This window comes from Engystomops pustulosus, chromosome 3 (genome assembly GCF_040894005.1).
Source record: "Engystomops pustulosus chromosome 3, aEngPut4.maternal, whole genome shotgun sequence".
Classification (NCBI taxonomy): domain Eukaryota; kingdom Metazoa; phylum Chordata; class Amphibia; order Anura; family Leptodactylidae; genus Engystomops; species Engystomops pustulosus.
In genome coordinates, this window is record NC_092413.1 from 3,103,810 (window position 1) to 3,126,103 (window position 22,294).

At 51.5% G+C, this 22,294-nt stretch overlaps 1 protein-coding gene across 3 annotated transcripts in view; it reads left to right on the top strand.

Annotated features, from left to right (window-relative positions):
• Positions 1–12,356: 12,356 nt before the first annotated feature.
• Positions 12,357–22,294, top strand: part of KIF6 (kinesin family member 6) — an 88,520-nt gene continuing 78,582 nt past the window's right edge. For 2 of the 3 annotated variants that reach the window (XM_072139758.1, XM_072139760.1), the window contains exons 1-5: positions 12,462–12,575; positions 13,171–13,280; positions 13,760–13,834; positions 21,212–21,359; positions 21,431–21,540. In XM_072139758.1, coding sequence (XP_071995859.1) covers positions 12,513–12,575; positions 13,171–13,280; positions 13,760–13,834; positions 21,212–21,359; positions 21,431–21,540 — 506 coding nt within the window. In that variant the 5' untranslated portion in view covers positions 12,462–12,512. The other variant, XM_072139759.1, reaches the window with a different exon arrangement.

Genomic DNA, 22,294 nt, shown 5'->3' on the forward strand with positions numbered 1-22,294 from the left:
TGGTGTGATACATGTATGGGGGGGGGGAGCACAGTACTACTTCTCTAGCTGTATATATACTGGTGTGATACATGTATGGGGGGGAGCACAGTACTACTTCTCTAGCTGTATATATACTGGTGTGATACATGTATGGGGGGGAGGAGCACAGTACTACTTCTCTAGCTGTATATATACTGGTGTGATACATGTATGGGGGGGAGCACAGTACTACTTCTCTAGCTGTATATATACTGGTGTGATACATGTATGGGGGGAGCACAGTACTACTTCTCTAGCTGTATATATACTGGTGTGATACATGTATGGGGGGGAGCACAGTACTACTTCTCTAGCTGTATATATACTGGTGTGATACATGTATGGGGGGGGAGCACAGTACTACTTCTCTAGCTGTATATATACTGGTGTGATACATGTATGGGGGGGGGGGAGCACAGTACTACTTCTCTAGCTGTATATATACTGGTGTGATACATGTATGGGGGGGGAGCACAGTACTACTTCTCTAGCTGTATATATACTGGTGTGATACATGTATGGGGGGGGGGGAGCACAGTACTACTTCTCTAGCTGTATATATACTGGTGTGATACATGTATGGGGGAGCACAGTACTACTTCTCTAGCTGTATATATACTGGTGTGATACATGTATGGGGGAGCACAGTACTACTTCTCTAGCTGTATATATACTGGTGTGATACATGTATGGGGGGGGAGCACAGTACTACTTCTCTAGCTGTATATATACTGGTGTGATACATGTATGGGGGGAGCACAGTACTACTTCTCTAGCTGTATATATACTGGTGTGATACATGTATGGGGGAGGAGCACAGTACTACTTCTCTAGCTGTATATATACTGGTGTGATACATGTATGGGGGGGGAGCACAGTACTACTTCTCTAGCTGTATATATACTGGTGTGATACATGTATGGGGGAGGAGCACAGTACTACTTCTCTAGCTGTATATATACTGGTGTGATACATGTATGGGGGGGAGCACAGTACTACTTCTCTAGCTGTATATATACTGGTGTGATACATGTATGGGGGAGGAGCACAGTACTACTTCTCTAGCTGTATATATACTGGTGTGATACATGTATGGGGGGGGGAGCACAGTACTACTTCTCTAGCTGTATATATACTGGTGTGATACATGTATGGGGGGAGGAGCACAGTACTACTTCTCTAGCTGTATATATACTGGTGTGATACATGTATGGGGGAGGAGCACAGTACTACTTCTCTAGCTGTATATATACTGGTGTGATACATGTATGGGGGGGAGGAGCACAGTACTACTTCTCTAGCTGTATATATACTGGTGTGATACATGTATGGGGGGGGGAGCACAGTACTACTTCTCTAGCTGTATATATACTGGTGTGATACATGTATGGGGAGGAGCACAGTACTACTTCTCTAGCTGTATATATACTGGTGTGATACATGTATGGGGGGAGCACAGTACTACTTCTCTAGCTGTATATATACTGGTGTGATACATGTATGGGGGGAGCACAGTACTACTTCTCTAGCTGTATATATACTGGTGTGATACATGTATGGGGGAGGAGCACAGTACTACTTCTCTAGCTGTATATATACTGGTGTGATACATGTATGGGGGGAGGAGCACAGTACTACTTCTCTAGCTGTATATATACTGGTGTGATACATGTATGGGGGAGGAGCACAGTACTAGCTGTATATATACTGGTGTGATACATGTATGGGGGGAGGAGCACAGTACTACTTCTCTAGCTGTATATATACTGGTGTGATACATGTATGAGGGAGGAGCACAGTACTACTTCTCTAGCTGTATATATACTGGTGTGATACATGTATGGGGGGGAGCACAGTACTACTTCTCTAGCTGTATATATACTGGTGTGATACATGTATGGGGGAGGAGCACAGTACTACTTCTCTAGCTGTATATATACTGGTGTGATACATGTATGGGGAGGAGCACAGTACTACTTCTCTAGCTGTATATATACTGGTGTGATACATGTATGGGGGGGGGAGCACAGTACTACTTCTCTAGCTGTATATATACTGGTGTGATACATGTATGGGGGGGGGAGCACAGTACTACTTCTCTAGCTGTATATATACTGGTGTGATACATGTATGGGAGGAGCACAGTACTACTTCTCTAGCTGTATATATACTGGTGTGATACATGTATGGGGGGGAGCACAGTACTACTTCTCTAGCTGTATATATACTGGTGTGATACATGTATGGGGGGGGGAGCACAGTACTACTTCTCTAGCTGTATATATACTGGTGTGATACATGTATGGGGGGGAGGAGCACAGTACTACTTCTCTAGCTGTATATATACTGGTGTGATACATGTATGGGGGGGAGCACAGTACTACTTCTCTAGCTGTATATATACTGGTGTGATACATGTATGGGGGGAGGAGCACAGTACTACTTCTCTAGCTGTATATATACTGGTGTGATACATGTATGGGGAGGAGCACAGTACTACTTCTCTAGCTGTATATATACTGGTGTGATACATGTATGGGGGAGGAGCACAGTACTACTTCTCTAGCTGTATATATACTGGTGTGATACATGTATGGGAGGAGCACAGTACTACTTCTCTAGCTGTATATATACTGGTGTGATACATGTATGGGGGGGAGGAGCACAGTACTACTTCTCTAGCTGTATATATACTGGTGTGATACATGTATGGGGGGGAGGAGCACAGTACTACTTCTCTAGCTGTATATATACTGGTGTGATACATGTATGGGGGGAGGAGCACAGTACTACTTCTCTAGCTGTATATATACTGGTGTGATACATGTATGGGGGGGGAGCACAGTACTACTTCTCTAGCTGTATATATACTGGTGTGATACATGTATGGGGGGAGGAGCACAGTACTACTTCTCTAGCTGTATATATACTGGTGTGATACATGTATGGGGAGGAGCACAGTACTACTTCTCTAGCTGTATATATACTGGCGTGATACATGTATGGGGGGGGAGCACAGTACTACTTCTCTAGCTGTATATATACTGGTGTGATACATGTATGGGGGGGGAGCACAGTACTACTTCTCTAGCTGTATATATACTGGTGTGATACATGTATGGGGGAGGAGCACAGTACTACTTCTCTAGCTGTATATATACTGGTGTGATACATGTATGGGGGGAGCACAGTACTACTTCTCTAGCTGTATATATACTGGTGTGATACATGTATGGGGGAGGAGCACAGTACTACTTCTCTAGCTGTATATATACTGGTGTGATACATGTATGGGGGGAGGAGCACAGTACTACTTCTCTAGCTGTATATATACTGGTGTGATACATGTATGGGGGGAGGAGCACAGTACTACTTCTCTAGCTGTATATATACTGGTGTGATACATGTATGGGGGGGAGCACAGTACTACTTCTCTAGCTGTATATATACTGGTGTGATACATGTATGGGAGGAGCACAGTACTACTTCTCTAGCTGTATATATACTGGTGTGATACATGTATGGGGGGAGGAGCACAGTACTACTTCTCTAGCTGTATATATACTGGTGTGATACATGTATGGGGGGAGGAGCACAGTACTACTTCTCTAGCTGTATATATACTGGTGTGATACATGTATGGGGGGAGGAGCACAGTACTACTTCTCTAGCTGTATATATACTGGTGTGATACATGTATGGGGGAGGAGCACAGTACTACTTCTCTAGCTGTATATATACTGGTGTGATACATGTATGGGGGGAGGAGCACAGTACTACTTCTCTAGCTGTATATATACTGGTGTGATACATGTATGGGGGGAGGAGCACAGTACTACTTCTCTAGCTGTATATATACTGGTGTGATACATGTATGGGGGGGGAGCACAGTACTAGCTGTATATATACTGGTGTGATACATGTATGGGGGAGGAGCACAGTACTACTTCTCTAGCTGTATATATACTGGTGTGATACATGTATGGGGGGAGGAGCACAGTACTACTTCTCTAGCTGTATATATACTGGTGTGATACATGTATGGGGGGAGGAGCACAGTACTACTTCTCTAGCTGTATATATACTGGTGTGATACATGTATGGGGGAGGAGCACAGTACTACTTCTCTAGCTGTATATATACTGGTGTGATACATGTATGGGAGGAGCACAGTACTACTTCTCTAGCTGTATATATACTGGTGTGATACATGTATGGGGGGGGCACAGTACTACTTCTCTAGCTGTATATATACTGGTGTGATACATGTATGGGGGGGAGCACAGTACTACTTCTCTAGCTGTATATATACTGGTGTGATACATGTATGGGGGGAGGAGCACAGTACTACTTCTCTAGCTGTATATATACTGGTGTGATACATGTATGGGGGAGGAGCACAGTACTACTTCTCTAGCTGTATATATACTGGTGTGATACATGTATGGGGGGGGGCACAGTACTACTTCTCTAGCTGTATATATACTGGTGTGATACATGTATGGGGGGGGGAGGAGCACAGTACTACTTCTCTAGCTGTATATATACTGGTGTGGTACATGTATGGGGGGGGGAGCACAGTACTACTTCTCTAGCTGTATATATACTGGTGTGATACATGTATGGGGGAGGAGCACAGTACTACTTCTCTAGCTGTATATATACTGGTGTGATACATGTATGGGGGGAGGAGCACAGTACTACTTCTCTAGCTGTATATATACTGGTATGATACATGTATGGGGGAGGAGCACAGTACTACTTCTCTAGCTGTATATATACTGGTGTGATACATGTATGGGGGGGAGCACAGTACTACTTCTCTAGCTGTATATATACTGGTGTGATACATGTATGGGGGGGGAGCACAGTACTTCTTCTCTAGCTGTATATATACTGGTGTGATACATGTATGGGGGGGAGCACAGTACTACTTCTCTAGCTGTATATATACTGGTGTGATACATGTATGGGGGAGGAGCACAGTACTACTTCTCTAGCTGTATATATACTGGTGTGATACATGTATGGGGGGGGAGCACAGTACTACTTCTCTAGCTGTATATATACTGGTGTGATACATGTATGGGGGGGGAGCACAGTACTACTTCTCTAGCTGTATATATACTGGTGTGATACATGTATGGGAGGAGGAGCACAGTACTACTTCTCTAGCTGTATATATACTGGTGTGATACATGTATGGGGGGAGGAGCACAGTACTACTTCTCTAGCTGTATATATACTGGTGTGATACATGTATGGGGGGGAGCACAGTACTACTTCTCTAGCTGTATATATACTGGTGTGATACATGTATGGGGGGGGAGCACAGTACTCTTCTCTAGCTGTATATATACTGGTGTGATACATGTATGGGGGGGAGCACAGTACTACTTCTCTAGCTGTATATATACTGGTGTGATACATGTATGGGGGGGGAGCACAGTACTACTTCTCTAGCTGTATATATACTGGTGTGATACATGTATGGGGGGGAGCACAGTACTACTTCTCTAGCTGTATATATACTGGTGTGATACATGTATGGGGAGGAGCACAGTACTACTTCTCTAGCTGTATATATACTGGTGTGATACATGTATGGGGGGGAGCACAGTACTACTTCTCTAGCTGTATATATACTGGTGTGATACATGTATGGGGGGGAGCACAGTACTACTTCTCTAGCTGTATATATACTGGTGTGATACATGTATGGGGGAGGAGCACAGTACTACTTCTCTAGCTGTATATATACTGGTGTGATACATGTATGGGGAGGAGCACAGTACTACTTCTCTAGCTGTATATATACTGGTGTGATACATGTATGGGGGGAGGAGCACAGTACTACTTCTCTAGCTGTATATATACTGGTGTGATACATGTATGGGGGAGGAGCACAGTACTACTTCTCTAGCTGTATATATACTGGTGTGATACATGTATGGGGGGGGGGGAGCACAGTACTACTTCTCTAGCTGTATATATACTGGTGTGATACATGTATGGGGGGAGGAGCACAGTACTACTTCTCTAGCTGTATATATACTGGTGTGATACATGTATGGGAGGAGCACAGTACTACTTCTCTAGCTGTATATATACTGGTGTGATACATGTATGGGGGGAGGAGCACAGTACTACTTCTCTAGCTGTATATATACTGGTGTGATACATGTATGGGGGGGGAGCACAGTACTACTTCTCTAGCTGTATATATACTGGTGTGATACATGTATGGGGGGGGAGCACAGTACTACTTCTCTAGCTGTATATATACTGGTGTGATACATGTATGGGGGAGGAGCACAGTACTACTTCTCTAGCTGTATATATACTGGTGTGATACATGTATGGGGGGGGAGCACAGTACTACTTCTCTAGCTGTATATATACTGGTGTGATACATGTATGGGGAGGAGCACAGTACTACTTCTCTAGCTGTATATATACTGGTGTGATACATGTATGGGGGGGGAGCACAGTACTACTTCTCTAGCTGTATATATACTGGTGTGATACATGTATGGGGGGGAGCACAGTACTACTTCTCTAGCTGTATATATACTGGTGTGATACATGTATGGGGGGGAGCACAGTACTACTTCTCTAGCTGTATATATACTGGTGTGATACATGTATGGGGGGAGGAGCACAGTACTACTTCTCTAGCTGTATATATACTGGTGTGATACATGTATGGGGGGGAGCACAGTACTACTTCTCTAGCTGTATATATACTGGTGTGATACATGTATGGGAGGAGCACAGTACTACTTCTCTAGCTGTATATATACTGGTGTGATACATGTATGGGGGGGGAGCACAGTACTACTTCTCTAGCTGTATATATACTGGTGTGGTACATGTATGGGGGGAGGAGCACAGTACTACTTCTCTAGCTGTATATATACTGGTGTGATACATGTATGGGGGAGCACAGTACTACTTCTCTAGCTGTATATATACTGGTGTGATACATGTATGGGAGGAGGAGCACAGTACTACTTCTCTAGCTGTATATATACTGGTGTGATACATGTATGGGGGGAGGAGCACAGTACTACTTCTCTAGCTGTATATATACTGGTGTGATACATGTATGGGGGGGAGCACAGTACTACTTCTCTAGCTGTATATATACTGGTGTGATACATGTATGGGGGGGAGCACAGTACTACTTCTCTAGCTGTATATATACTGGTGTGATACATGTATGGGGGGGGGAGCACAGTACTACTTCTCTAGCTGTATATATACTGGTGTGATACATGTATGGGGGGGAGGAGCACAGTACTACTTCTCTAGCTGTATATATACTGGTGTGATACATGTATGGGGGAGGAGGAGCACAGTACTACTTCTCTAGCTGTATATATACTGGTGTGATACATGTATGGGAGGAGCACAGTACTACTTCTCTAGCTGTATATATACTGGTGTGATACATGTATGGGGGGGGGAGCACAGTACTACTTCTCTAGCTGTATATATACTGGTGTGATACATGTATGGGGGGGGCACAGTACTACTTCTCTAGCTGTATATATACTGGTGTGATACATGTATGGGGGGGGAGCACAGTACTACTTCTCTAGCTGTATATATACTGGTGTGATACATGTATGGGGGGGAGCACAGTACTACTTCTCTAGCTGTATATATACTGGTGTGATACATGTATGGGGAGGAGCACAGTACTACTTCTCTAGCTGTATATATACTGGTGTGATACATGTATGGGGGGGGGCACAGTACTACTTCTCTAGCTGTATATATACTGGTGTGATACATGTATGGGGGGAGCACAGTACTACTTCTCTAGCTGTATATATACTGGTGTGATACATGTATGGGGGGAGCACAGTACTACTTCTCTAGCTGTATATATACTGGTGTGATACATGTATGGGGAGGAGCACAGTACTACTTCTCTAGCTGTATATATACTGGTGTGATACATGTATGGGGGGGGGAGCACAGTACTACTTCTCTAGCTGTATATATACTGGTGTGATACATGTATGGGGAGGAGCACAGTACTACTTCTCTAGCTGTATATATACTGGTGTGATACATGTATGGGGGGGGAGCACAGTACTACTTCTCTAGCTGTATATATACTGGTGTGATACATGTATGGGGGGAGCACAGTACTACTTCTCTAGCTGTATATATACTGGTGTGATACATGTATGGGGGAGGAGCACAGTACTACTTCTCTAGCTGTATATATACTGGTGTGATACATGTATGGGGGGGGAGCACAGTACTACTTCTCTAGCTGTATATATACTGGTGTGATACATGTATGGGGGAGGAGCACAGTACTACTTCTCTAGCTGTATATATACTGGTGTGATACATGTATGGGGGGGGAGCACAGTACTAGCTGTATATATACTGGTGTGATACATGTATGGGGGGGGAGCACAGTACTACTTCTCTAGCTGTATATATACTGGTGTGATACATGTATGGGGGAGCACAGTACTACTTCTCTAGCTGTATATATACTGGTGTGATACATGTATGGGGGAGGAGCACAGTACTACTTCTCTAGCTGTATATATACTGGTGTGATACATGTATGGGGGGAGCACAGTACTACTTCTCTAGCTGTATATATACTGGTGTGATACATGTATGGGGGGGGGAGCACAGTACTACTTCTCTAGCTGTATATATACTGGTGTGATACATGTATGGGGAGGAGCACAGTACTACTTCTCTAGCTGTATATATACTGGTGTGATACATGTATGGGGGAGGAGCACAGTACTACTTCTCTAGCTGTATATATACTGGTGTGATACACCAGCTACTTCTCTAGCTGTGCTAGAGACATGAAAGTTGTTGTGTCTGAGTCACCCTCCCTATAGCGTGGCGCAGTACATGCGAGAGGTCAGCGCCAGGCACTTGCTAGACACGGGAGGGGTCAGCAATCAATAGCCGCCATTGTATGTGCACAGCTGGGACTCCCCCTCCCCTATAGAGTGTAAGCTGTTGTGAGCAGGGCCCATGCCTGTACTGCGCTCAGCAGCAGCGCCTCCACAGGGCACTTGCAGTATTACATCGTGAGGATGAGGCCCCTCTGGACGCCTCGCACCTCTTTGGAGCGCGTTCCTTGCTGGATGTTGTGTTTTGCTCCCTGATTTCTCTTCTCCTCTTCACATGGTTTACGTTATATCTGTGTAAGACCCCATCATGGCGGTCACCCAGCTTTCCCAGGTCCTGCACAGCAGGGCTATAGCCACTGGGGAGTGTGGGGAAGTCGGGTGCCTGGGCCTTCTGGGCCGAGGTTCTGCTGGTCCAGTGTTGCTGGTGATGGGGCTGCAGGGGGTCATTTACACCAGTGCTGTAAAGCAAAGCATTGTGGGATACTGACTGTATAGGAGCTGATGTTACACAGATACGGATACTGATGAAGTAAGAGGGACAATGGGGAGGGGCTAATGTACAGGGGATGTCACTTATAGAAGACCCCATACAGGGAGACCCTCATCAGGTGTGACCAGTGTTATGTATTGTCCCTGGAGAGATGTGTAATCAGACCTCACACTGCTGTGCTCTGTGCTCTCTGCAGCCAGTGTTATGTATTGTCCCTGGAGAGATGTGTAATCAGACCTCACACTGCTGTGCTCTGTGCTCTCTGCAGCCAGTGTTATGTATTGTCCCTGGAGAGATGTGTAATCAGACCTCACACTGCTGTGCTCTCTGCAGCCAGTATTCTGTATTGTCCCTGGAGATATGTGTAATCAGACCTCACACTGCTGTGCTCTGTGCTCTCTGCAGCCAGTGTTATGTATTGTCCCTGGAGAGATGTGTAATCAGACCTCACACTGCTGTGCTCTGTGCTCTCTGCAGCCAGTGTTATGTATTGTCCCTGGAGAGATGTGTAATCAGACCTCACACTGCTGTGCTCTCTGCAGCCAGTGTTATGTATTGTCCCTGGAGAGATGTGTAATCAGACCTCACACTGCTGTGCTCTGTGCTCTCTGCAGCCAGTGTTATGTATTGTCCCTGGAGAGATGTGTAATCAGACCTCACACTGCTGTGCTCTCTGCAGCCAGTATTCTGTATTGTCCCTGGAGATATGTGTAATCAGACCTCACACTGCTGTGCTCTGTGCTCTCTGCAGCCAGTGTTATGTATTGTCCCTGGAGAGATGTGTAATCAGACCTCACACTGCTGTGCTCTGTGCTCTCTGCAGCCAGTGTTATGTATTGTCCCTGGAGAGATGTGTAATCAGACCTCACACTGCTGTGCTCTCTGCAGCCAGTGTTATGTATTGTCCCTGGAGAGATGTGTAATCAGAGCTCACACTGCTGTGCTCTGTGCTCTCTGCATCCAGTGTTATGTATTGTCCCTCGAGAGATGTGTAATCGGACCTCACACTGCTGTGCTCTGTGCTCTCTGCATCCAGTGTTATGTATTGTCCCTGGAGAGATGTGTAATCAGAACTTGCTCTCTAGTGATGGATAGGCTGTATTCTCAGTGATGGCACTGCTGCTCTCTAGTGAGGGATAGGCTGTATTCTCAGTGATGACACCGCTGCTCTCTAGTGATGGATAGGCTGTATTCTCAGTGATGACACCGCTGCTCTCTAGTGATGGATAGGCTGTATTCTCAGTGATGGCGCCGCTGCTCTCTAGTGATGGATAGGCTGTACTCTCAGTGATGTCACCGCTGCTCTCTAGTGAGGGATAGGCTGTATTCTCAGTGATGGCACCGCTGCTCTCTAGTGAGGGATAGGCTGTATTCTCAGTGATGGCACCGCTGCTCTCTAGTGAGGGATAGGCTGTATACTCAGTGATGGCGCCGCTGCTCTCTAGTGATGGATAGGCTGTATTCTCAGTGATGGCACCGCTGCTCCCTAGTGATGGATAGGCTGTATTCTCAGTGATGACACCGCTGCTCTCTAGTGATGGATAGGCTGTATTCTCAGTGATGGCACCGCTGCTCTCTAGTGATGGATAGGCTGTATTCTCAGTGATGACACCGCTGCTCTCTAGTGATGGATAGGCTGTATTCTCAGTGATGACACCGCTGCTCTCTAGTGATGGATAGGCTGTATTCTCAGTGATGGCATCGCTGCTCTCTAGTGATGGATAGGCTGTATTCTCAGTGATGGCACCGCTGCTCTCTAGTGATGGATAGGCTGTATTCTCAGTGATGGCGCCGCTGCTCTCTAGTGATGGATAGGCTGTATTCTCAGTCATGGCACCGCTGCTCTCTAGTGAGGGATAGGCTGTATTCTCAGTGATGGCACCGCTGCTCTCTAGTAATGGATAGGCTGTATTCTCAGTGATGGCTCCGCTGCTCTCTAGTGATGGATAGGCTGTATTCTCAGTGATGGCTCCGCTGCTCTCTAGTGATGGATAGGCTGTATTCTCAGTGATGGCACCGCTGCTCTCTAGTGATGGATAGGCTGTATTTTCAGTGATGGCACCGCTGCTCTCTAGTGATGGATAGGCTGTATTTTCAGTGATGGCACCGCTGCTCTCTAGTGATGGATAGGCTGTATTCTCAGTGATGGCACCGCTGCTCTCTAGTGATGGATAGGCTGTATTCTCAGTGATGGCACCGCTGCTCTCTAGTGATGGATAGGCTGTATTCTCAGTGATGGCACCGCTGCTCCCTAGTGATGGATAGGCTGTATTCTCAGTGATGGCACCGCTGCTCTCTAGTGATGGATAGGCTGTATTCTCAGTGATGTCACCGCTGCTCTCTAGTGATGGATAGGCTGTATTCTCAGTGATGACACCGCTGCTCTCTAGTGATGGATAGGCTGTATTCTCAGTGATGGCACCGCTGCTCTCTAGTGATGGATAGGCTGTATTCTCAGTGATGGCACCGCTGCTCTCTAGTGATGGATAGGCTGTATTCTCAGTGATGGCACCGCTGCTCTCTAGTGATGGATAGGCTGTATTCTCAGTGATGGCACCGCTGCTCTCTAGTGATGGATAGGCTGTATTCTCAGTGACGGCGCCGCTGCTCTCTAGTGATGGATAGGCTGTATTCTCAGTGATGGCACCGCTGCTCTCTAGTGATGGATAGGCTGTATTCTCAGTGATGGCACCGCTGCTCTCTAGTGATGGATAGGCTGTATTCTCAGTGATGGCACCGCTGCTCTCTAGTGATGGAGAGGCTGTTTCCTGCACTGATACATAGTAACGGACGCTCTGCTGTGTAGAATGACGCGTTTATAACCACGTGGCCGTGCATCCCTCCCCCTCAGTGACTGACACGCGCGTTACTATGACGACCCTGCGCTGCCAGCGGCAGCCGTCGCTCCGGGGGCGGAGTCCTGGGGACGTCATGTGACTTCCAGGGGCGTGCCAGCTTCTGCACCTGCCGAACATCGAGCCTGTCAATCACATCAGGCTGCCAATCAGATGCAGGGATGAGGCGCACAGCACTCTGGGTAGTGATCTTGGTAACGGTTGCTAGGGGCCTATACCTGAGCGCGGAGAGCCGGGAACATGGAGAAGCAAAGCATCAAAATCTACGCGAGAGTCCGGGCCGCAGCCGGGAGGAGGCCGGGGGTGAGGGGGACCCCAAATACTGCCTGCACCCCGAGATACTGAGGCCAGGGGTGAGGGGCACCCCGAGATACTGAGGCCGGGGGTGAGGGGGACCCCAAATACTGCCTGCACCCCGAGATACTGAGGCCGGGGGTGAGGGGGGCCCCAAATACTGCCTGCACCCAGAGATACTGAGGCCGGGGGTGAGGGGGGCCCCAAATACTGCCTGCACCCCGAGATACTGAGGCCGGGGGTGAGAGGGGCCCCAAATACTGCCTGCACCCCGAGATACTGAGGCCGAGGGGAGAGGGAACCCCAAATACTGCAGGCACCCCGAGATACTGAGGCCGGGGGTGAGGGGGACCCCGAGATACTGAGGCCGAGGGGAGAGGGAACCCCAAATACTGCCTGCACCCCGAGATACTGAGGCCGGGGGTGAGGGGCACCCCGAGATACTGAGGCCGGGGGGTGAGGGGACCCCCGAGATACTGAGGCCGGGGGTGAGGGGGGGCCCCAAACACTGCCTGCACCCCGAGATACTGCGGCCATGGGGTGAGGGAGACCACAAATATTGCCTGCACCCCAATATCTGACCCCCCTCCCCTGTGTTGTACAGATCTACGCGGTTCACAATGCCGGGGCCTCCGCGTCCTCCCTGGAGATCACTGTCCCCCGGGATCTGGCTGACGGCTTTGTCAACAATAAGAGGGAGACTTACCGCTTCAGGTATGTACTGGCCCCACCCACCAGGGGTGTGTCTGAGGTCTGGTTGGGGGGGTTACTTGTGGGTCCTCCAGGGTTTGGGGGAGTTTCTGTTGTCACCAGAGTGATGCAGGGGGGGTCCTGCAGGGTCTTCAGGTGGGAGTCTGGGGGTGCTGCTCCCCGTACCCCGACCCCGTAGTGGGAGCCCCCCTTCCCCTCCCCTGATGACCATGAGTGACCCCGGTCCCCTCCCCTGATGGCCATGAGTGACCCCGGGCCCCTCCCCTGATGGCCATGAGTGACCCCGGGCCCCTCCCCTGATGACCATGAGTGACCCCGGGCCCCTCCCCTGATGACCATGAGTGACCCCGGGCCCCTCCCCTGATGACCATGAGTGACCCCGGGCCCCTCCCCTGATGACCATGAGTGACCCCGGTCCCCTCCCCTGATGGCCATGAGTGACCCCGGGCCCCTCCCGCCTCATCATTCTGGTTATTTTGCAGGTTTCTGGAGACCTTTGACCAAGACACAAAGCAGGAAGCCATCTTTGAGCGCATCGCCAGACCAGTGGCCGAACGGTGAGGGGTGACGGGGGGTCTACGAGCTGGGGGTCCGGTCTGATGGGGCGCTGGTTACTGGGGGTCCGGTCTGATGGGGCGCTGGTTACTGTGTATAACATTACTGGGAGTCCGGTCTGATGGGGCGCTGGTTACTGGGGGTCCGGTCTGATGGGGCGCCGGTTACTGTGTATAACGTTACTGGGGGTCCGGTCTGATGGGGCGCCGGTTACTGTGTATAACATTACTGGGGGTCCGGTCTGATGGGGCGCTGGTTACTGTGTATAACGTTACTGGGGGTCCGGTCTGATGGGGCGCTGGTTACTGTGTATAACGTTACTGGGGGTCCGGTCTGATGGGGCGCTGGTTACTGTGTATAACATTACTGGGGGCCGGTCTGATGGGACGCCGGTTACTGTGTATAACGTTACTGGGGGTCCGGTCTGATGGGGCGCTGGTTACTGTGTATAACATTACTGGGGGTCCGGTCTGATGGGGCGCTGGTTACTGTGTATAACGTTACTGGGGGTGCGGTCTGATGGGGCGCTGGTTACTGTGTATAACGTTACTGGGGGTCCGGTCTGATGGGGCGCTGGTTACTGTGTATAACATTACTGGGGGTCCGGTCTGATGGGGCACCGGTCACTGTGTATAACGTTACTGGGGGTCCGGTCTGATGGGGCGCTGGTTACTGGGGGTCCGGTCTGATGGGGCGCTGGTTACTGGGGGTCCGGTCTGATGGGGCGCTGGTTACTGGGGGTCCGGTCTGATGGGGCGCTGGTTACTGTGTATAACGTTACTGGGGGTCCGGTCTGATGGGGCGCCGGTTACTGTGTATAACGTTACTGGGGGTCCGGTCTGATGGGCCGCCGGTTACTGTGTATAACGTTACTGGGGGTCCGGTCTGATGGGGCACCGGTCACTGTGTATAACGTTACTGGGGGTCCGGTCTGATGGGGCGCTGGTTACTGTGTATAACATTACTGGGGGTCCGGTCTGATGGGGCGCTGGTTACTGTGTATAACGTTACTGGGGGTCCGGTCTGATGGGGCGCTGGTTACTGTGTATAACGTTACTGGGGGTCCGGTCTGATGGGGCGCTGGTTACTGGGGGTCCGGTCTGATGGGGCGCCGGTTACTGTGTATAACGTTACTGGGGGTCCGGTCTGATGGGGCGCCGGTTACTGTGTATAACGTTACTGGGGGTCCGGTCTGATGGGGCGCTGGTTACTGTGTATAACATTACTGGGGGTCCGGTCTGATGGGACGCTGGTTACTGTGTATAACATTACTGGGGGTCCGGTCTGATGGGGCGCTGGTTACTGGGGGTCCGGTCTGATGGGGCGCCGGTTACTGTGTATAACGTTACTGGGGGTCCGGTCTGATGGGGCGCTGGTTACTGTGTATAACATTACTGGGGGTCCGGTCTGATGGGGCGCTGGTTACTGTGTATAACATTACTGGGGGTCCGGTCTGATGGGGCGCTGGTTACTGTGTATAACATTACTGGGGGTCCGGTCTGATGGGGCGCTGGTTACTGTGTATAACATTACTGGGGGTCCGGTCTGATGGGGCGCCGGTTACTGTGTATAACATTTACTGGGGGTCCGGTCTGATGGGGCGCTGGTTACTGGGGGTCCGGTCTGATGGGGCGCCGGTTACTGTGTATAACATTACTGGGGGTCCGGTCTGATGGGGCGCTGGTTACTGTGTATAACATTACTGGGGGTCCGGTCTGATGGGGCGCTGGTTACTGTGTATAACGTTACTGGGGGTCCGGTCTGATGGGGCGCCGGTTACTGTGTATAACATTACTGGGGGTCCGGTCTGATGGGGCGCCGGTTACTGTGTATAACATTACTGGGGGTCCGGTCTGATGGGGCGCTGGTTACTGTGTATAACATTACTGGGGGTCCGGTCTGATGGGGCGCTGGTTACTGGGGGTCCGGTCTGATGGGGCGCTGGTTACTGTGTATAACGTTACTGGGGGTCCGGTCTGATGGGGCGCTGGTTACTGTGTATAACATTACTGGGGGTCCGGTCTGATGGGGCGCTGGTTACTGTGTATAACATTACTGGGGGTCCGGTCTGATGGGGCGCTGGTTACTGGGGGTCCGGTCTGATGGGGCGCCGGTTACTGTGTATAACGTTACTGGGGGTCCGGTCTGATGGGGCGCTGGTTACTGTGTATAACATTACTGGGGGTCCGGTCTGATGGGGCGCTGGTTACTGTGTATAACATTACTGGGGGTCCGGTCTGATGGGGCGCTGGTTACTGTGTATAACATTACTGGGGGTCCGGTCTGATGGGGCGCCGGTTACTGTGTATAACATTACTGGGGGTCCGGTCTGATGGGGCGCCGGTTACTGTGTATAACATTACTGGGGGTCCGGTCTGATGGGGCGCTGGTTACTGTGTATAACATTACTGGGGGTCCGGTCTGATGGGGCGCTGGTTACTGTGTATAACATTACTGGGGGTCCGGTCTGATGGGGCGCTGGTTACTGTGTATAACGTTACTGGGGGTCCGGTCTGATGGGGCGCTGGTTACTGGGGGTCCGGTCTGATGGGGCGCCGGTTACTGTGTATAACGTTACTGGGGGTCCGGTCTGATGGGGCGCCGGTTACTGTGTATAACATTACTGGGGGTCCGGTCTGATGGGGCGCTGGTTACTGTGTATAACGTTACTGGGGGTCCGGTCTGATGGGACGATGGTTACTGTGTATAACATTTACTGGGGGTCCGGTCTGATGGGACGCTGGTTACTGTGTATAACATTACTGGGGGTCCGGTCTGATGGGGCGCTGGTTACTGTGTATAACATTACTGGGGGTCCGGTCTGATGGGGCGCTGGTTACTGTGTATAACATTACTGGGGGTCCGGTCTGATGGGGCGCTGGTTACTGTGTATAACATTACTGGGGGTCCGGTCTGATGGGGCGCCGGTTACTGTGTATAACATTACTGGGGGTCCGGTCTGATGGGGCACCGGTCACTGTGTATAACATTACTGGGGGTCCGGTCTGATGGGGCGCTGGTTACTGGCGGTCCGGTCTGATGGGGCGCTGGTTACTGGCGGTCCGGTCTGATGGGGCGCCGGTTACTGTGTATAACATTACTGGGGGTCCGGTCTGATGGGGCACCGGTCACTGTGTATAACGTTACTGGGGGTCCGGTCTGATGGGGCGCTGGTTACTGGGGGTCCGGTCTGATGGGACGCTGGTTACTGTGTATAACGTTACTGGGGGTCCGGTCTGATGGGGCGCTGGTTACTGTGTATAACATTACTGGGGGTCCGGTCTGATGGGGCACCGGTCACTGTGTATAACATTACTGGGGGTCCGGTCTGATGGGGCGCTGGTTACTGGCGGTCCGGTCTGATGGGGCGCTGGTTACTGGCGGTCCGGTCTGATGGGGCGCCGGTTACTGTGTATAACATTACTGGGGGTCCGGTCTGATGGGGCACCGGTCACTGTGTATAACGTTACTGGGGGTCCGGTCTGATGGGGCGCTGGTTACTGGGGGTCCGGTCTGATGGGACGCTGGTTACTGTGTATAACGTTACTGGGGGTCCGGTCTGATGGGGCGCTGGTTACTGGGGGTGCGGTCTGATGGGGCGCTGGTTACTGTGTATAACGTTACTGGGGGTCCGGTCTGATGGGGCGCTGGTTACTGGGGGTCCGGTCTGATGGGGCGCTGGTTACTGGGGATCCGGTCTGATGGGCCGCTGGTTACTGTGTATAACATTACTGGGGGTCCGGTCTGATGGGCCGCTGGTTACTGTGTATAACATTACTGGGGGTCCGGTCTGATGGGACGCCGGTTACTGTGTATAACATTACTGGGGGTCCGGTCTGATGGGCCGCTGGTTACTGTGTATAACATTACTGGGGGTCCGGTCTGATGGGCCGCTGGTTACTGTGTATAACATTACTGGGGGTCCGGTCTGATGGGACGCCGGTTACTGTGTATAACATTACTGGGGGTCCGGTCTGATGGGACGCCGGTTACTGTGTATAACATTACTGGGGGTGCGGTCTGATGGGACGCCGGTTACTGTGTATAACATTACTGGGGGTCCGGTCTGATGGGCCGCTGGTTACTGTGTATAACATTACTGGGGGTCCGGTCTGATGGGACGCCGGTTACTGTGTATAACATTACTGGGGGTCCGGTCTGATGGGGCGCCGGTTACTGTGTATAACATTACTGGGGGTCCGGTCTGACGGGGCGCTGGTTACTGTGTATAACATTACTGGGGGTCCGGTCTGATGGGGCGCTGGTTACTGTGTATAACATTACTGGGGGTCCGGTCTGATGGGACGCTGGTTACTGTGTATAACGTTACTGGGGGTCCGGTCTGATGGGGCGCTGGTTACTGTGTATAACATTACTGGGGGTCCGGTCTGATGGGACGCCGGTTACTGTGTATAACATTACTGGGGGTCCGGTCTGATGGGGCGCCGGTTACTGTGTATAACATTACTGGGGGTCCGGTCTGATGGGGCGCTGGTTACTGTGTATAACATTACTGGGGGTCCGGTCTGATGGGGCGCCGGTTACTGTGTATAACATTACTGGGGGTCCGGTCTGATGGGGCGCCGGTTACTGTGTATAACGTTACTGGGGGTCCGGTCTGATGGGACGCCGGTTACTGTGTATAACATTACTGGGGGTCCGGTCTGATGGGGCGCCGGTTACTGTGTATAACGTTACTGGGGGTCCGGTCTGATGGGGCGCCGGTTACTGTGTATAACATTACTGGGGGTCCGGTCTGATGGGGCGCTGGTTACTGTGTATAACATTACTGGGGGCCGGTCTGATGGGACGCCGGTTACTGTGTATAACATTACTGGGGGCCGGTCTGATGGGGCGCTGGTTACTGTGTATAACATTACTGGGGGTCCGGTCTGATGGGGCGCTGGTTACTGTGTATAACATTACTGGGGGTCCGGTCTGATGGGGCGCTGGTTACTGTGTATAACGTTACTGGGGGTGCGGTCTGATGGGGCGCTGGTTACTGGGGGTGCGGTCTGATGGGGCGCTGGTTACTGGGGGTCCGGTCTGATGGGGCGCTGGTTACTGGGGGTCCGGTCTGATGGGGCGCTGGTTACTGGGGGTCCGGTCTGATGGGGCGCTGGTTACTGTGTATAACATTACTGGGGGTCCGGTCTGATGGGACGCTGGTTACTGTGTATAACATTACTGGGGGTCCGGTCTGATGGGGCACCGGTCACTGTGTATAACGTTACTGGGGGTGCGGTCTGATGGGGCACCGGTCACTGTGTATAACGTTACTGGGGGTCCGGTCTGATGGGGCGCTGGTTACTGGGGGTCCGGTCTGATGGGGCGCTGGTTACTGGGGGTCCGGTCTGATGGGGCGCTGGTTACTGTGTATAACATTACTGGGGGTCCGGTCTGATGGGGCGCTGGTTACTGTGTATAACATTACTGGGGGTCCGGTCTGATGGGGCGCTGGTCATGTATCAGTGCTGCTCCTGGAGGGGCCCTCGTGCCGCTAACCTAGCAGAGCTGAGTGTGCGCTGAGCCCCGGCCCACAGCATCAGTATAACATAACCTAGCAGAGCTGAGTGCGTGCTGAGCCCCGGGGCACAGCATCAGTATAACATAACCTAGCAGAGCTGAGTGTGCGCTGAGCCCCGGCCCACAGCATCAGTATAACATAACCTAGCAGAGCTGAGTGTGTGCTGAGCCCCGGCCCACAGCATCAGTATAACATAACCTAGCAGAGCTGAGTGTGCGCTGAGCCCCGGCCCACAGCATCAGTATAACATAACCTAGCAGAGCTGAGTGTGCGCTGAGCCCCGGCCAACAGCATCAGTATAACATAACCTAGCAGAGCTGAGTGTGCGCTGAGCCCCGGCCCACAGCATCAGTATAACATAACCTAGCAGAGCTGAGTGTGTGCTGAGCCCCGGCCCACAGCATCAGTGTAACATAACCTAGCAGAGCTGAGTGCGCGCTGAGCCCCGGCCCACAGCATCAGTATAACATAACCTAGCAGAGCTGAGTGTGTGCTGAGCCCCGGCCCACAGCATCAGTATAACATAACCTAGCAGAGCTGAGTGTGTGCTGGCACGGTATAAGCTGCGCTGTCCTGGATGTGTGAACAGTGGTCTATCACAGGACGCGGCCTGCTCTGAATGTAGGACTTGCTGCAATGCATCATGGTCCTGGCCTCGCTGATACGTTTATACATAAGATATAATTGCGCCCTCGCGTGATCGGAATAAATCTCTGCAGAGCTCGTCTGATGATAACCCGGAGCTCGCAGATTGTTTGGATGGCCAGGGCTATAGAGGCGATCGCGTGCCGTATCCTGACTAATAACGATCCGCCAGGACCCCTCCACATGGAGCGTGACCGAATCCCCGGATATTTATAGCAAAGGCTGGGGCCACGGCCGCTTCCTGATCCAGGACCGAGGATTTATATAGAGAGGAGCTGCATATAATGACTCATCTCCCGAGCACGTTACCGCCACATTAACCCATTACTGCACCGTCTCCTGCCCCCCGACCCGTATACCCTGCCCCCCCCCGACCCGTATACCCTGCCCCCCCCCGACCCGTATACCCTGCACCCCCCATAGTGACTGTCCTGCTCTATAACACTGCTCCTCCTCCATAGTGACTGTCCTGCTCTATAACACTGCTCCTCCTCCATAGTGACTGTCCTGCTCTATAACACTGCTCCTCCTCCGTAGTGACTGTCCTGCTCTATAACACTGCTCCTCCTCCGTAGTGACTGTCCTGCTCTATAACACTGCTCCTCCTCCGTAGTGACTGTCCTGTGCTCTATAACACTGCTCCTCCTCCATAGTGACTGTCCTGTGCTCTATAACACTGCTCCTCCTCCGTAGTGACTGTCCTGTGCTCTATAACACTGTTCCTCCTCCGTAGTGACTGTCCTGTGCTCTATAACACTGCTCCTCCTCCATAGTGACTGTCCTGCGCTATAACACTGCTCCTCCTCCGTAGTGACTGTCCTGTGCTCTATAACACTGCTCCTCCTCCATAGTGACTGTCCTGCTCTATAACACTGCTCCTCCTCCTCCATAGTGACTGTCCTGCTCTATAACACTGCTCCTCCTCCTCCATAGTGACTGTCCTGCGCTATAACACTGCTCCTCCTCCGTAGTGACTGTCCTGCTCTATAACACTGCTCCTCCTCCATAGTGACTGTCCTGCGCTATAACACTGCTCCTCCTACAGTATGTCCTGTCTGTCCTCCTCCGTGGCTCTTACACGCGTGGCACAGGGGTCGGTGCGGTGTCTGTCCTCCTCCGTGGCTCTTACACGCGTGGCACAGGGGTCGATGCGGTGTCTGTCCTCCTCCGTGGCTCTTACACACGTGGCTGGTGGGTTCTCTTGCAGGGTCCTGGCCGGGTATAACGGGACGGTGTTCGCCTACGGGCAGACGGGCAGCGGTAAGACCTTCACCATCACCGGGGGAGCGGAGCGCTACAGCGACAGAGGGATCATCCCCCGCACCTTGTCCTACATCTTCCAGGAGGTGCAGAAGGTGCGATGTCCACGCCAGGACCACGAGGTGAGAGGCGCCGGACCCTTCCTGACCTCTTCCTTCTCATTCAGGACGTCAGTAAAGTCTACACGGTCCACGTGTCCTACCTGGAGATCTACAACGAGTGCGGCTACGACCTGCTGGACCCCCGGCATGAAGCCTCCAAGCTGGAGGACCTCCCGTAAGTCCCTGCACCAGCGATGGGGGAACTGTATCAGGGGACACGTCCTGGGGAGGTCCTTATCTGCAGTCCTCTCCCTGAGGTGTCCTGATACAGTGTAGTGCTGCTGCTACGCCTGGGAATATAACGGATGGGGAGGTGGGTGCAGCGGGAGCCCCCAGAGCAATGGAAGGACGTGTAGTGTCAATCATGGCTGGGGGGTCTCTTGGATGATGGACACGTATATGGGGGGAGGGGGGGGTCTCCTGGATGATGGACACGTATATGGGGGGGAGGGGGTCTCCTGGATGATGTAGAGATATGGGGTCACAGAGGGTGAGGTACGGATGTGCAGTGTCCCGGACCCCCCCACCCTGCGCCCCCCAGTCCCCATGTCTCTGCTCTTCCCTGGTGTAGGACGCTGTTGCTGTAAATTACAGGCGTCCGTCCTATATTTGTCGTCCGGATGTGTCCCGGTTACAGTCGCCTTTCTTGGTGACGCCCGATCCCTTAATTGTCACTTTATGGAAATAAATGGATTCAGACGGATTTATTTACTACTCAGCCGCGTCACCCCCCCCCCCAAACCCCCCCCCGTCCTGAGTCTCCCAAATCCTGCCGGGTCCACAGGAGAATTATTATGTCCTAATGATAAGAGCACAGATGACCGGCTCCAGCGCTCTCCAGCCACTCGCGGCTCCACGATCTCCCGGGTGCACACTGGATGCCAGGGCACAATCACCGTGTACGGAGTAGGAAGAGCGGCACTCAGCGG